The sequence below is a fragment of the Macaca fascicularis genome, chromosome 14 (assembly GCF_037993035.2).
Source record: "Macaca fascicularis isolate 582-1 chromosome 14, T2T-MFA8v1.1".
NCBI classification, from domain to species: domain Eukaryota; kingdom Metazoa; phylum Chordata; class Mammalia; order Primates; family Cercopithecidae; genus Macaca; species Macaca fascicularis.
Genome location: NC_088388.1, coordinates 102,134,211 through 102,151,089, shown reverse-complemented (window position 1 = coordinate 102,151,089; position 16,879 = coordinate 102,134,211). Strand labels below are relative to the sequence as shown.

Genomic DNA, 16,879 nt, shown 5'->3' with positions numbered 1-16,879 from the left:
GCCGGGCGCGGTGGCTCAAGCCTGTAATCCCAGCACTTTGGGAGGCTGAGACGGGCGGATCACAAGGTCAGGAGATCGAGACCATCCTGGCTAACACGGTGAAACCCCGTCTCTACTAAAAAATACAAAAAACTAGCCGGGCGAGGTAGCGGGCGCCTGTGGTCCCAGCTACTCTGGAGGCTGAGGCAGGAGAATGGCGTAAACCCGGAAGGCGGAGCTTGCAGTGAGCTGAGATCTGGCCACTGCACTCCAGCCTGGGCGACAGAGCCAGACTCAGTCTCAAAAAAAAAAAAAAAAAAAAAGAAATTCACATTTTATAACTCTCAAAGTACATGCTTCTACATATCAAATTAAGTAAAAATTAAAATTAAAATGTGTCTTTACCCTGTATGGACTTCTTCAAAGAAAGAACAAGCAGATCAAATAACTTCTGGATGAGATCATCAATCACAGTCTTCACAGGGTTGCAGTTAATATTTAAACAATCTACCTTGACAGCACTGAAAAATGTCAATGGACATATTTTGACATAGAAAAGACTAATTAGAGGAAAAGAGTCTCATATAATAACGATTTCATGTAATACACTTAAAAATGTATATCAACAGTAACATAGTGATCTTTTAAGCACATTTAGATTCAATTTAGCAAAAATGCCTTACACATACTATTTTGAAGTTTTTCATTGAACAATGATTTTGTTATAATACTACAAGTTTAATCATCCAGCATATATCAGCTTCAAAAAAAGGTGGCACATTATGAATTACTAAAGTATCAAAAGAATATATTTAAATATTAATGAGTTATCTTGTCACAGCATGTAATACACCTATTTAAATATTTATAAAATAAATTTACTATCCTGCAGCCAAAATGCAAATAATAAAAATAAGACAAAATTAAATATAGATAGAAAGTAAATTTAGACTGTTAAAGTACTAAAACAATAAAACGATGAGACACCATTGTACACTTAACAAACTGAAAAAAATGTAATGCATGGTTACTTTGAATCTTCAATTGTGTGGGCAAACAGAATTCCCAGAACTGTTAGAATATAAAACAATGCAATCTTTGTAAAGAGCAATGTATATATCAAATAATTTTAAATTGGCATATCCTTTGTCTTAACAACTCTACCTTTAGAATTTATCCTAAGAAAAATTGCAAGGCAGACTCCAAGATTTATACACAAGCATTTTCATGAAAGCACTAACTATAATAGTGAAAAGTTTGAAACAAGGTAAACATAGAAACAGAAAAATAAATTTTTAAATATACATATAATTCACATTTTTGACATGCAGATAATAACATTGCAAACTATCAATGAAATAATATTCCATAAAAATAGCAGGATAGGCCAGGCGTGGTGGCCTGTAATCCTAGCACTTTGGGAGGCCGAAGCAGGCGGATCACCTGAGGTCAGGAGTTCAACACCAGCCTGGCCCACCTGGTGAGACTCCTGTCTCTACTAAAAATACAAAAATTAGTTAGGCATGGTGGTGCACGCCTGTAGTCCCAGCTACTCAGGAGGCTAAGGCAGGAGAATCGCTTGAACCCAGGAGGCAGAGGTTGTAGTAAGCCGAGATCACACCACTGCGCTCCAGCATGGGCAACAGAGCGGGACTCAGTCTCAAAAAAAACAAACAGCAGGATATAATATAATCTACATTTTATAAATGTATATACTAATATGTCCAAAACATCAAATATTAACAGGAATTGTCTCTGTACTTTACTATATTTAAAACAAACTATAAAACAAATGTACTATTTTAATAATCAGAAAACAAGGATAAAGTTTTAAACAAGTAATTATTTCCATTGCACCTCATTGCAAATTGTAACGTTCTAAGCAAAGAGAAGCTGAACCAGACTCACTCATCTGAGGAAAGTCTCATATTTATCTTCAATTATACAGAGTTAAAACAAATCTGAAAACTTTGGTCAAAAAGATTATTCGGAAAGCTACTTGCCTTTCTTAAAGCATAGAGCCAAGTGAGATCCTTAAGAGGTAAATTACATGTTTTAATTATGTACCATTTTATTTTAAAATATAATTTTCTTTTAAAGTTTTACTTATTGGCCGGGCGCGGTGGCTCAAGCCTGTAATCCCAGCACTTTGGGAGGCCGAGACGGGCGGATCACGAGTTCAGGAGATCGAGACCATCCTGGCTAACACGGTGAAACCCCGTCTCTACTAAAATACAAAAAAAATTAGCCGGGCGAGGTGGCGGGCGCCTGTACTCCCAGCTACTCGGGAGGCTGAGGCAGGAGAATGGCGTGAACCCGGGAGGCGGGGCTTGCAGTGAGCTGAGATCCGGCCACTGCACTCCAGCCTGGGCAACAGAGCTAGACTCCGTCTCAAAAAAAAAAAAAAAAAAGTTTTACTTATTTATTCTCAACCACCTACTAGCTGGAGAAATTTAAACTATAATTCTTAACAACCAAAAGCTATATATAACAGCCAATTTTCTTGACACATGAAATTATAAAATTTCTGAAATCCTGACACATAAAGAGTCATGATTTCCGATATTTGATACATGAAGATACGTGATTTTGGAAAACCTAAAAGATTATACTATACTGTATTTTGCTAATGAATTAACATAAAGTGATACAATTGCAGCAAAGAAGTTTTACTCAATACAGAATGCTGTGGACAAGGCTAACATTCATCTTTCATTTGAAAATATTCACAATATGAAACTGAGATTCTGTTCAGCCATAGATAGCAATGGAAGATGACTCATATATCAAAGATGCATATTCAAAAATTATTTTCTTATGAAACTATCTAAAACATATCATAATAATACAGCTTTTCTAACCTTACAGCATATTTCCAAAAAGTATCAATAAAATGTGTGTGTTTGTATGTGCATATGTGTGTATCCACTTAGATGAATACATGTTAATTTGTTAGCAAGAAATGGCAAAATGAAAAATACAGTGTGGGATAGGCGTTGTTTTTTGTTTTTGTTTTTGTTTTTCTTTTGGTAAGGATCATAAATACGAAAGCTATCTAAAGCAAGGGACAAAAAAATAGTAGAGGTAGCAGTAGAGGTTCTTATGCAGTCAGGTGACAGCATTAAGTTAAAGAAGATGGTCAAGATTGGGATCAAAAGCAAGGTCCAATAGAGAAGAAAAACCCCATGTGCAAGCACTACAAAAGCACTATCTTTTCCTTACTTTAAACTAATGTTCATGGTACTACCGGTATCTGAATCACCCACGCTCAAACCCTCAAGTCATTTGTCTCTTCCTATTCCTACTCCCTCATCTTCCTCCAATAAATAAGACTTCTTAATTCCTCATACTATTTCCTCCTCCTCATTTTGAGATCCAATAAGGTAATTCAATTAATTATTATGGCCGGTTGTGGTGGTTCATGCCTGTAAGCCCAGCACTTTGGGAGGCCAAGGTGGGCAGATCACCTGAGGTCAAGAGTTGGAGACCAGCCTGGCCAACATAATGAAACCCTGCCTCTACTAAAAATACAAAAATTAGCAGGGCGTGGTGGTGTGCGCCTGTAGTCCCAGCTACTCGGGAGGCTGAGGCAGGGGAATCACTTAAACCCAAGAGGCGTAGGTTGCAGTGAGCAAGTATCATGCCACTACACTCCAGCCTGGGTGACACAGCAAGACTCTGTCGCAAATAATAATTATTATTATCATTATTATTACTGCTCTTCTGGAAGACTGACAGACTAGCTGGTCTGCCTCCAGGATCTCTTTATCCCACCATGTATCTGTGTTTCCAGATTAAATTTCCTAATGAACAGCTTTGGTACTGACACACTCCTGTTTAGAACCCTTTAAAAGCTAATCATCCCAAAATGAATAAAATCCAAATTCTCTTTTTTGTGTACCTTATCTATACCTTTCCAGGATCATCTCCCTCTAGTCCCTAATAAAACATTAACTCTAATACAATTTTCAATTAACCAACTTCATATTTTCAGCACACAATTCCTTTTGCTAAGAGGTTCTTTTTTACCCTCCCATTTTCATTTGCACCTGTCAAAATCCTAGTTCAAGTGTTACTATCCTAACAAAGATTTTCCTTGATTTTGCCCCAGACAGAGGGGACGTCATCATCCTCTGAATCCCCATAATTTTAGTTCAGTCTTAATATGGAATATAGACTATTCCATCTGATACTAATAACAATTAAAAGTAACTCATATTTATTGAAAACATACCCTGTGCCAGTTACTTATATGGAAATTACTCAATCCTCAAAACACTCTGAGATTAATAACTATTGTTGCTAATATTTTAAAGCTAAAGAAATTTAGGTTCACAATTTCAATGACCGTCAGTTACGCAGCTGGTAACAGCTACCTAACTCCAGAGCCCACTTACTTAACCCCTGTGTGTACTTGAATTAATCATCAAATATATTTGTCTTATTGCACTACCAAAGAATAAGCAATTCATCTCAGGTCCTCTGTCTTCTTCCTCTTTGTACTCCTAAAGCACAAAGTTTTGCATTTTATAAACACTAAGTATTTATTGAAAGAATGAAAATATAAATTAATAAAAGTGATATTATCCTTTATAGGTGATATATGCATGATTACACAAGGCCTTTCATGGAACTTATTGCTAAGAGTGGTTCTGGTGGTGAGTATTTTAGATCCAAGGAGGCTATATTCTCAAGTAGCTGAGTTGCCCCTTAGAGGCTTTTATCCACATTTAGGGCAATATCTAAATGCAGCACTATGTTGTACATCTTGAAAGGAAGCAGAGCAGTACAAAAGCAGAGTGAAATGTCACTAGCTTTATATTCTCTAGTATGCTCTCACCAGTAGCTTCTAACCGTACTGAGATTGTGCCAATGCATATCAAACATAGCTCCTCATACCAGATCAAGATCAAAGCCTCTTTCTTCAGTCTATTCTACCTAATAGGTCTCAGCCAGCAGAGCTTCTAGAAGGAAAACTTGTTTTATTCTCTGTAACACCCTACCTAGATGATACCCAAGTGTCATAGCTGAGATCTACAGGAGGCAAGAAGCTGATCTGCCTTCAATACCACTAAGTAGAGAGCTCCCTTACTGTCCATGTCAAAAAATTATTATGGTACGTAAGTACTACATTAACCTCCAATACCTTGGAAGTCGTTCTACTTCTTTCCCTTTTATTTTTAATGCTTTAAAATTTTTCTCCCAATCATGTACAGTAAAAAGATGCTTTTCCACCAGAGCTTCCATATCAACTTGTCCAATTACAATCCATTCCTGTTTAAAGGAAGAAAAATGTATTATTAAAGATATAGAACCAGTACGTTAACATATAATAGAATCGATCCAACTATTAAAACCAACAAAAAGAGGCAAATATGAGGTATTCAAGTGTCAATTTAAGTAATATAATCATTACCACACAGCCTAAAGAATAAAGAGAAAAAAAGAGATTTAATACACAAATGCAGTAATCATAAACTTTTTAAAAGAAAATTATATAAACCCTCTGTTTAGATTCTCTTCTCAAATTAAATATATACAAAACTTCAAAGGTGGAATCACTTCTGCAAAACCAAGAGTCACTATAGGCTACAAATCTGAAAGTGTCCAGATTCATCCTAGAAATCTAAGACACAGAAGTATTGCAGTGGCAGTTAAGACACTGGTCAAATTCTCGTCATATGTCTAGGATCAATACAAATGAGAAATACAATTAGTTTATACTTAAAGTTAGTTGGGATGATATACTTAAACAGACATAAGCTGTTAAATCGCTCTGATTTCAGTAACATTTGAGGGCTTCAGAGGAAGAATTAAAATTGACACAACAGAACCATATCACATTCTAAATTGACACAATTTTTTTTCTTTTTTCTTGAGATGGAGTCTCGCTCTGTCACCCAGCCTGGAGTGCAGTGGTGCAATTTAAGCTCACTGAAACCTCCACCTCCCTGGTTTAAGTGATTCTCCTACTTCAGCCTCCAGGGTAGTTGGGTTTACAGATGCCCGCCACCACGCCCAGATAATTTTTGTATTTTAATAAAGATGATGTTTCGCCATGTTGGCCAGGCTGTTCTCAAACTCCTGAACTCAAGTGACCCACTAGCCTCGGCCACCCAAAGTGCTGGGATTACAGGTATGAGCCACCATGCCCAAACCGCCAAGTTGACACAACAATTCTAAAAAATAAAAAGCAAATAAAAACAAGTTTCTCAATTGTCACAAAATAGTCAAAGACAAAAAAAAAAAAGTTCCCATAACTTTTTTCTCTTCTACAGTGTAAATCTAGGTTGTATAAATATCTACGGATCCAGCTCTCTGGTTTGCCATATTTTAATGTTATGCCACACAAGATAAACTACTAATGTATACATTTAATGTAAATTCAATCAATCAGAAATAATTTTAGGATGCAAGGATGGAACATTACATGTTCTATACCTTATGTTGGTGTAAAACAGCTGACAATCTTCTAAACAGATCTTCTGCTTTGCTGAAAATCGTCAAAAATCCACTTGCATTTCTATCAATCATAATAGAAAAAATAGATTCATCTCCTGCCTCACCCACTCCCTTAAACTGATTCGGAATGCCGATGAATCTCTTCATTTCTCTATAATATTTAGCCCGGATTTCTTCAAAAGGGGGCCTGAATTGTAATCGTCCCTGTCTAAAAGTAAATAAATAACTTTAAAACATAAATTATTAGAAAATTACACATTGAACATTAAATTGGGGTTTAAAAAATATCTTACTTGTAAGTTAAGTCTATATTTATTTCTGGCAAATTCTCATTAAGTGCTTCTAAGCCCATCTGGTACTGATGCTCCAGAGCTTTGTAGAGTTGATGATTCCAGTGTTGTTTCCATGCATGCATGTCACTTGCTTGGAATCCCTAATATGTTACATTCACATTTTTAATTTAGAAATTAGGCAGCAGAATGGATTTTTCATTTAATACTTTCATGTCACATAATGTACATTTATAATCACAAAAATAAAACCAACTCATTTCAAATATGTGAAAACAGGTATATCTTTGTCACTCTCTGCATAAGCTTATTTAGAGACAAATATGAAAATCTAATCTTCATACTTATAAATAGTATTTTAAAAGATCAGCAAAATTTAAAAAGCAAGCAAATATTAAATGACTTTTATATTTGGACTTTATTTTATGATGTAGTACCACAAATACTGGTTTATTTTATGAACGTCTTAGTCCTTTTTCAAAAATTCCCATCAAGTATAGCTCTTCTCTTCCCTTCCCGCTTCTTACATAATGTAAATCTACTACATATTTTAAAACATAAGAGATTTAAAATATTAGATTGCTCATAAGAATGTACATACATTTTTGCTTCTATACAACCATAAATATATCAATTCTAGTACTTTTGCTTTTTCTTGAAGTTATAAAAACTGAAAAATATTAAATATATGTAAATGTGTGAGACACTTAACTCATACTCTGCTAAGATTCCATCACCATCTACTATGTAGGAGGCTTTGTGCTAGCCACCTTTATATGCATCAACTATTATATCAAAATATGAATAAAACTCAAATTTTACCTCCAAAAAGGAAAAAAAAATCTGAAATAAAATTATTTCAATCATTAGGATTCTACCTAAACTTAACTTTGTTTTTTATGGATGTCACAATCACCTAAAAGAGAACTAACAAGTGATAGATATTTAAATACCAAGACAAAAATCTACAAATTCTGAATTGAGAAATTTGGCATTCCATAAGACACTACAGGAACTTATTTTTATATTTTTACATGTAAATTGATCATTCATATATGGTCTTTATATATAATTCAGTCAAAAATTATAAATCTATTAGGAATTTATTAGCAAGATTTAAAGGTAACTTTTATGAACTTCTTGGCAATTCATATATTGTATTTGCATTCTGAAAAGGTCATATTTCGAAGGATACACACAAAATGAAACATACTCTACCTGTGCTTCTACAGTTGCTAAGCCAGTTCTCAATTCTTGTAATCCGTCTTTCCAACGCTGCTGCTGCCGAAGCAGATCAATGTTCATAAGAACAACCACCTGTGAAAAATTAGAGCATACTAGTCTCAAAATACTGCTGGAAAAATAGTAACTTTTCAGTGGAGAAACCCGACAGATACCACCTTAAACAAGTGATCAAGCTTAACTTAATCTATACAAGATATATCAATACTTGACCAATCTATTGAGAAGGGCAAAACATCACTTCTGTGCTATTCCTGCCAAAATAGGACAGCCCCAATCTAATATGGGAAAACATCATACGAACCCAAATCAAGAGAGATTCTACAAAATAACTGACCAGTACTCATCAAAGTCATGAAAAATAAGGAAAAGACTGAGGAGGGGGAGGCTACAGAGACTCAACAACTAAATGCAGAATTGGATTCTAGATTGTATCCTAGAAAAAAAAAAAAAAAGAATGTTAGTGGAAAATTGTAAAATTGAAAACAGTCTGTTTCCTGGTTTTGATAACTACTCTGGTTATATAAGTTGTTAACAACAGGGAATTTGGGCAAAGGGTAATTGTGATTTCTCTGTACTATTTTTGCAACTTTAAGTCTCCAATTATTCCAAAATAAGTTTTTAAAAATTGTATCTTAATGACTTTTTAAATAATATCATTCATAGTTTATTCAAATTTATAAACAAAATATACCTTTTCACAAAATGTAGTGTGCCATTTTCTCAGTTTTCTATTTTCAGTGGCAAGCCGTTCAGCAGCGTTTTGGAGTTTTTGGATATAGCCTTCTAATTCTTTAGGATTATCCCAAGTAATCTGTGATTTCCCTCCACTTCCTGTTTTTGAATTCTATGGTACAATAAATAACCTTTAGTATGCATATGTATTTCTTTTTTCCAAAAGTTTCAATATTCTATGTCAAAAGTTCAATTATCCCCAACTCTGACCTGCAATAAAGAAAGCACATAATAATTTTCCATTTTATAAATGATAAGACAGTGGCAAAGATTGAGTAGCCCATTTCTTCCAGCTTCTCCCTTTTACAACTGAAAAGCCCTAGACATAACACAACAAACACGCATAGGGTGACGGAAAGGAAGAATGAAGAAGGCAGACAACCTAGAAACCTCAGGAATTAAGGCACGACAAACCTGGGTTTCCTTATTATCTCCTATACATCCAGGACAGGGCACTGGAGAAGCTTCCAATCTTGAACCACTGACAGGCACAGACTAAAAAAAGCTCCAGGAGAAGCCTATACAGGGGTAGGAAAACAGGAGCCTAACAACAGAAAATGTTTTTAGCAATACACATCCTATTGCAGTTTAACACCAAAGAGAAAATCACCCCTTTCTACCATTTCAGTAGGACTAAGTAGAAAGTTGATCTTCCATCACCTACTTGGCAAAAGCAGGCAGTGCTCCAATCCCCTTGCCAAGGTAATATTCATGAGGCTGAACAAGGAGTTGAGCTCCCACCCCCACTCACAGCAACAGAAAGGTGTGAATCTGCCCTCCACTCCTCGACTCCTCCTCCCTAAAGTCAACAGGGCCCAGAAGGGAGCTGAGCTTAAACCCCAGCTTGGAGGCAATAAGGTGCCTCCAAGTTGGTGCCTTGTAAAGTAAAATGGAGCACTAAACTTCCATTCCACTCATCTGCAATGAATCAGTGTACAAATGCTCCACTTTGATACTGTAGGGCCCAGCAGGAAACTCAACACACGCACACAGCCAAGCCTCTCAGCAAACAGACTGCTTTCTAAAATATAAAAATTAAATATTATACAGTGCATCATAATATCCAAAATGACCAGAATATAAGGGAAAATCACCTGTGTTACCAAGAGCTAAAAAAAATCAGAACTTGAATGAGAAAACATAACAGATGTGAACCCTGAAATGAATCTGATATAAGAATTATCTGACAAGGATTTTAAGGCAGCCATCATAAAAATGCTTCAACAGGCAGTTACAAATTCTCTTGAAACTACTGAAAAACAGAAAATCTCAAGAAAAAAATCGAATTATAAAAAAAAACTAGATGGAATATATAGAACTGAAAAATACAATAACAGAAATGTAAAACTGGCTGGATGGGCTCAATAGCAGTGTGGAGATGTCAGAGGATATAATCAGTACATTTGAGAACAAATCAATAGAATTTACCTAATTTGAACAACAAAGAGAAAATAAAGGGAAAAATGAACAGAGGCTCTGAGAAAAAAGAGCTAATATATATATTAGCTTCCAAGGATTTTATATATATACATACATGCTTTCTAAGCAGTATATGTGTATATATATACATGCTTCCTAAAAGGAAGAAGAGAGAAAAACTGAGAAAAACAATACATTCAAAAGACAGTAACTGAAAACCTAACAAATTTGGCAAAAGACGTAAACCTACAGATTCAAGAAGCTGAGTAAACTCCAAATAGGATAAACTTAAAAAAGGAGTCTATGCTTTCCTAGACAATAATAAACTTCTGAAAACTAAAGACAAAGGTTCTTTGAAAACTTGAAAGGAGCCAAAGAGAAACAATGCATTAGTCAGAAAGGAATACAGATTCGAATGACAATAGTTTGTCAGCTGAAATCACAGATGCCAGCAGGAAGTGGAAAATGTTTAAAGTGCTAAAAAAAAAAAAAAAAAAAAGTCAAATATGCATTTTATATCTAGTTAAAATACCCTTCAGGAATGGGTGAAAAGGAAAACAGGAAAACATTATCAGACAAAGGAAAGATAAGCAAATTTGTCACTAGCACACCTAATCCTAAACCATGGCTAAAGGAAGTTAGTTCTTTAAAGAAAGAAAAAATACCAAAAGGAGCACAGAACTTCAGGAAAAAAAAGAATATTGGGATAAGTAAAAAATATAACTATACAATAAGCTATCCTTTTTGTCACGAGTTTCTTAAATCATATTTGATGACTGGGGGAAAAATTATAACACCATCTGATGTGGTTTCAATGTATATAGGGAAAATATTTAAGACAAATATATCAAAGTAGAGAGAGTGAAGAAATCTATATAGAAGAAAAGTTTCTATACTTCACTTGAAGTGGTCAATGAAGGCATAGTAAGTCTCTGGATTATAGGAGATGCTCAATAAATAGCTGATGAATTAAAAAGTATTTACTGAGTAATTACTATATACCACTTACTGTTCTATCGCTTGAAAATATGAAAATAAATAAATTACAGTCTAATTTTCTACAATATAGTAAGTAGACAGCACATCATACAGAACCTTAATGTTCTCTCTACACCTATCCTAGTTTTATAAGCACTACTGTGTCTCATTTAACATGTTAAATATAATTATTTACTTCTCACAACACAATTTTGCAAAATAAGTTTCCTCCTCAGAAATATCACAGACGTTATTTTAAACAAATTTATTAGAAGAAAAAGTTGTAAGGGCTTACAACTAAAATGATCTACACATTAGGGGAAAAAAGGTAAAAAATAATAAAGTGTGATTCCATTTCCAAAACTATGCATACTTTTTAAAAATATGAATACATTTTCAAAAATATGCATAGAAAAATATTTGAAAGGATATACACCAGACTTTTTTAAACAGTCATTTCTTGATGGTATGATTATATGACATTTTTTTATTTTTGTTTACCTATGTTTTTAAACTTTGCATTATAAATTCATGTTAATCTCTGCCAACAATAAAAAAAGTGCTTTTAATAACATCTATAATATGAATAATATAAATTCTAGAATTATTAAGCTTCAGAACTAGTGTGCAGAAAAGAGTTAACATAGCAGGTCTGACTACCATCCTTCAAAAGACCTGCTTAAAAGAATCCCCTTAGCTGGCATTTGGGAACTTAGATTTCAGAAGCGTTCCTACCACTCTAACTGATAAGAGTGGCTCACTGTACCTGAATAATATGGTTTATGCTGAATATTTGCTTTCCTTCTGGGAGTTTGGAATTTCAGTGCATACTAGACAGAAAGTGTCTACGGGACCATCCCTGATAAAAACCTAGGTTTTGAGTCTCTAATGATCTTCTCCAGTAACACAAGATTTCACATGTGTTGCAATTTGTGGCTGCAAAAAATAAGTACACCCTGTGTGACTCCACTGGGAGAGGACTCTTAGAAGTCTGTACCTGTTTTCTTGGGACTTCACCCCATCATGCACCTCTCCCTTTGCTAATTTTGCTTTGTATGCATTCACTGTAATAAATACTGTTATGAGTATGACCATACACTGAGTCCTGTGGATCCTCCAAGCAAATAAAAGAACCTGGGCTGGTCCTGTGTACCCTGACACAACTAGTTATCCACTTTCAAACAGAAAAAAAAAATGGCATATACCTCTTCTGCCTATTTTTGTCAAACATTTCATGTCTATGAAGACTAAAAATACAGACTTCAAAAAATTAGTGGTCACATAGTAATATTCAGTTTAAACACTATTATAGATTTTCCTAATTTCTTTTCTTTTTTTTTGTTTTTTTTTTTTGTTTTTTTTTTTTAGACGGAGTCACTCTGTCTCCCAGGCTGGAGTGTAGTCGTGCGATCTCGACCCACTGCAACCTCTACCTCCTGGGTTCAAGCAATTCTCCTGCCTCAGCCTCCCGAATAGCTGGGATTACAGGCACCCACCACCATGCCTGGCTAATTTTTTTATCTTTTTAGTTGAGACGGGTTTCACCATGTTGGCCAGGCTGGTCTCAAACCCCTGACCTCAGGTGATCCACCCGCCTCAGCCTCCCGAATAGCTGGGATTACAGGCACCCACCACCACGCCTGGCTAATTTTTTTATATTTTTAGTTGAGATGGGTTTTACCATGTTGGCCAGGCTGGTCTCAAACCCCTGACCTCAGGTGATCCGCCCACCTCAGCCTCCCAAATAGCTGGGTTACAGGCACCCACCACCACGCCTTGCTAATTTTTTTGTATTTTTAGTTGAGATGGGGTTTCACCATGTTGTTTTTACTCAAACCCCTAACCTCAGGTGATCCACCCACCTTGGCCTCCCAAAGTTCTTGGATCACAGGTGTCAGTCACTGCGCCCAGCCTCCTAATTTCTTATATATAGACATTTAAATAACCACAAATAAAAAGCAAGTAAGTCTTACATTACAAAATTGGGAGATGGTAGAAAAGGTCTAAGGAACCTTGTGTATAAGGACCTCAAACTTCAGAGAATAAATGAATATAACATCATGCAAATAATATTCTATCTATATCAATGCAATTGATCAAAATCAGTACCAAAATATATTAAATATTCTAACCGCTTCAATGTACAGTTGGAGAAAAAGTTTTACTTGTTAAGAGTGAAGGAAGTCCCTGGAAGCAAAACAAAATCTAGATCATTTGCTATGTTAAGCTGAAGGGAACACCAGAAAATTAAGAATTAAACACTTCACATGTAAAATCTAATTATAATAAAATCAAAATTTCATTTACCTTAATTATCTGTTCAAATGCTAAGGCAGATTGTAACATCATCGGCCTCTGACTTTGAATCATTTGTTGATCAATAGAATTATAAAAATGTGCCACCTATAAAGTAAAAGTTCAATTCGTAATAATTAATAACTTCATTTTTAATTTTTCTTGATTTTTAATTGTTTGAATGAAAATATTAACTTTTCTCAATCCTAAAATTTAAACAGAAAATAGGTTTTTCATTTACAATAGGGCATTTGTTCATATATTAATATACACAATCAACAAGTAAGTGTTGAGTTCCTACAATCTGCCAATCATGTCCTGAGGTCTGATTAAACATAGATTACAAAATGTTATCCCTGGAATCAAGAAGTTCATAATCTCATAGGAAAGAAGGAACTCAGTGAAGCATGTTAAGTGCTAAAAAACTAAATTCTTAATTCCTGCACTTCTCCAAATCCGCTCCTTCTTTTTTCAGTATATGCCACAATAATTTATTCACGTCTCAGACCAAAAATTCTTCGAGATGTCCTTAATGCTTCTCTCATATTCCACATCAGCAAAAGCCTATTGCCTATACTCTCAAAATATATCTTGAATCCAACCACTTTCCCCAACCCCCATCAATTGCATCCCAATCCACACACTCCCATCTCTCGGCAAGACCAGCGCAACAGACTTCCTAACTGGTCTCTCTGCTTCCAATCATGGCCTCTTATAGTCTATTTAAAGCAGCCAGAGTGGTCTTTTTTAAACATATATCATACCTCTTGCCTACACAAAACCTAATGACTTCCCAATACGCTTGAGAATAAAACCCCCAAATCCCAAAACTATCACCTAAAAACTTTCCAATTGTCTCCCAATATACTAAAGAATGAGCCAAACTGGCCTCTTTACTATTATTCTCACCTAACAAGTGAGGCTTCCTTCTAGAATTCTACATCTGCCATTCCCTCTCCCTGGAATAGTCTTCCTCTAGACATTTGCATGGTTCTTTTGCCTACTTTATGTCATGTCTCTTCTCAAACACTCTCTCTCCATCAAGGCATACCTAACCTGACCAGTCAGTATAAAATAGCAGTCTTTGTCACAATATCTTCATTGTTTTATTCTTCTTCAAAGCATTTATCACTATCACTGCCTAACATTGCATTATATATTTAGGTGTTTGTTATCTGTCTCTCCTACTGGAATGACAGCTCTAAGAACAGAGCCAAGCAAACAGCAAGCACTCAATAAACGCTTGTTGAATTAATCAATAAATAGAGATCCTACAAAGAACAGTGGTGGACAAAGAAGGACACTGTCAACTGCGTTGGTGGAAAAAGGAGAGGTTCAGGGAATAAGATCAAGTGGACACCCTGGGCATTTAAGTCTAAGGCGTTCAAGGAGACTGTTAATTTTTATGTCCCCAGCACCTCACAAAATTCTTGGCACATAGTAGATGCTTAAAAAATATGTCTTAACTAATTTTATAGAGATCCTCTTCTTTCCACTAATACATATAAAAATATACTTTATTTGGTGGGGAAAACCCACTCTACTTATTCTGTACCACAAAAATAGGCCCAGAAAAAGTACAATCAGGAAAACAAGAAGCAATAGAATAGTATATATTCTATTACAATCTGGCCATACTGCTATCTATCCAACATTCTACTTTATACACCCTATTCCAGCTAAATATCTGCTCAGAAATAAAGGAATATATAAATAGATTTTCCCAGGTGTTCTTCCAGGGTAAGTACAAATACCTATTACCATTCATTTTTTGAGCTCGTATTGTGTAAGACTAAATACTTACCGTATTAAAGTAAGTAAGCCTCTCTGCTTTTTTTTTTTTTTTTTTTTTTTTTTGAGACGGAGTCTCGCTCTGTCGCCCAGCCCAGGCTGGAGTGCAGTGGCGCGATCTCGGCTCACTGCAAGCTCCGCCTCCCGGGTTCACGCCATTCTCCTGCCTCAGCCTCCCGAGTAGTTGGGACTACAGGCGCCCACAACCGCGCCCGGCTAATTTTTTGTAATTTTTAGTAGAGACGGGGTTTCACCGTGGTCTCGATCTCCTGACCTTCTGATCCGCCCGCCTCGGCCTCCCAAAGTGGCCTCTCTGCTTTTAAGGAGTCGCTCCGACTGAAATGATCACCCAATCCTCTGTGTACTTGAGAAAAATGTATGTATACTCTTCCAGACTCACATCAATCATTCCTCTGAAAAGACTTACCTGCTACTACTTCTATCCCTACATAGGAAAAGAATTGAAACTCCCTGCCTCTATGCTTTCACAAGACTTCCTGAACATCTGTAATATAGTACTTATAATACATTAAATATTGATCTACTTGTCCATCACTATATTGAAATGAAACAAATATGGGCTCTAGAGTCAGAGAAACTTGATATCAAATCCCAGCTTCATAACTTACTCTCTATGTGGCACTGGGAAAACTTTGTTAAACATCTGATCCCCAATTAGATCAGTGGTACAATGGGGAATTAACTAAAAATAACATAATTAAAGCATCTACCACAAGGCCTGATATTTAATGAGCACTCGATGTTTAGTTTGCTCTCTCCCACTAGACCAGTGATTCTCAACCAAAGCAGAGTATACCTCAGGGGAACATTTGGCAATGTTAAGAGATATTTTTGATTGGCAGCACTAAGCAGATGCTATTGGATATACTAGGTGCAGGACAAGAATGCCAATAAAAAGCATACAAAGCAAAGCACAGCCCCCTAAAAAAAGAATTGATCCAAACTATCAAAAGTAAAGAGGCTAAGAAATTCCGTGCCTGACTATGACAGTAATGTATTCATTTTTGTATCCTCACTACACTATGCATGACAGGGTAGATCCTCAATGAATCTTTGTTGAGTAAAAGAATAAATGAAAGACCAAATATACAAGATACTGTTCCTGCCATCTAAAATACAATAATAAAGTCAAAGAAAAGATGAAAAAAAATCAGATACAATATGAGAAGTATTATAATAGTAATTTTCACACTGCCCAAAGAATAAAAATCAACTAAAGAAAGACACAACAGAGAAAGTGACTTGTGAATTGGAAATTAAACAATCACACTGAGTTTTCCAATCAGAGAACAGATTTAAATGCATGGAGATATGTTCAGATAAAAGCAAAGGTTTATATTACTGAAGCATAGGGTACAGTATGACAGGGAAGTGCATAGGTAGTGAAGGCCAAAACCAGTCAGTTTAGTAGGGTCATGATTAAGAAGGGCCTTGTATGCCATGTTATGGAGATACATCGTGAGCCGATAATAGTTGATTTTTAGGCAAGTGACATGATGGCGATGTCACTGAGAAAATGACTAGAAACAGAAACCATTCATCAACCTGATAATTCTTTATGACTCTGCCCCTAGAAGGCAGGCAGAGGACTCCTTAATTAGAAGGTCCTTTAAAACCTATGCAAGTAACATGAAACAAAAGAAGGAAGACTAACATACTATTTTTCA

At 35.6% G+C, this 16,879-nt stretch overlaps 1 protein-coding gene across 5 annotated transcripts in view; it reads right to left on the bottom strand.

Annotated features, from left to right (window-relative positions):
* DYNC2H1 (dynein cytoplasmic 2 heavy chain 1) overlaps window positions 1-16,879 on the bottom strand; it is a 355,588-nt gene that overhangs the window by 322,593 nt on the left and 16,116 nt on the right. For all 5 annotated transcript variants that reach the window (XM_005579474.5, XM_005579475.5, XM_005579476.5 and 2 more), the window contains exons 13-19: window positions 13,413-13,508; window positions 8,668-8,820; window positions 7,950-8,048; window positions 6,735-6,874; window positions 6,421-6,649; window positions 5,126-5,253; window positions 385-500 (exon numbers count right to left, since the gene is read on the bottom strand). In XM_005579474.5, the coding sequence (XP_005579531.3) occupies window positions 385-500; window positions 5,126-5,253; window positions 6,421-6,649; window positions 6,735-6,874; window positions 7,950-8,048; window positions 8,668-8,820; window positions 13,413-13,508 (961 nt within the window). The remainder of the gene's footprint in view (window positions 1-384; window positions 501-5,125; window positions 5,254-6,420; window positions 6,650-6,734; window positions 6,875-7,949; window positions 8,049-8,667; window positions 8,821-13,412; window positions 13,509-16,879) is intronic.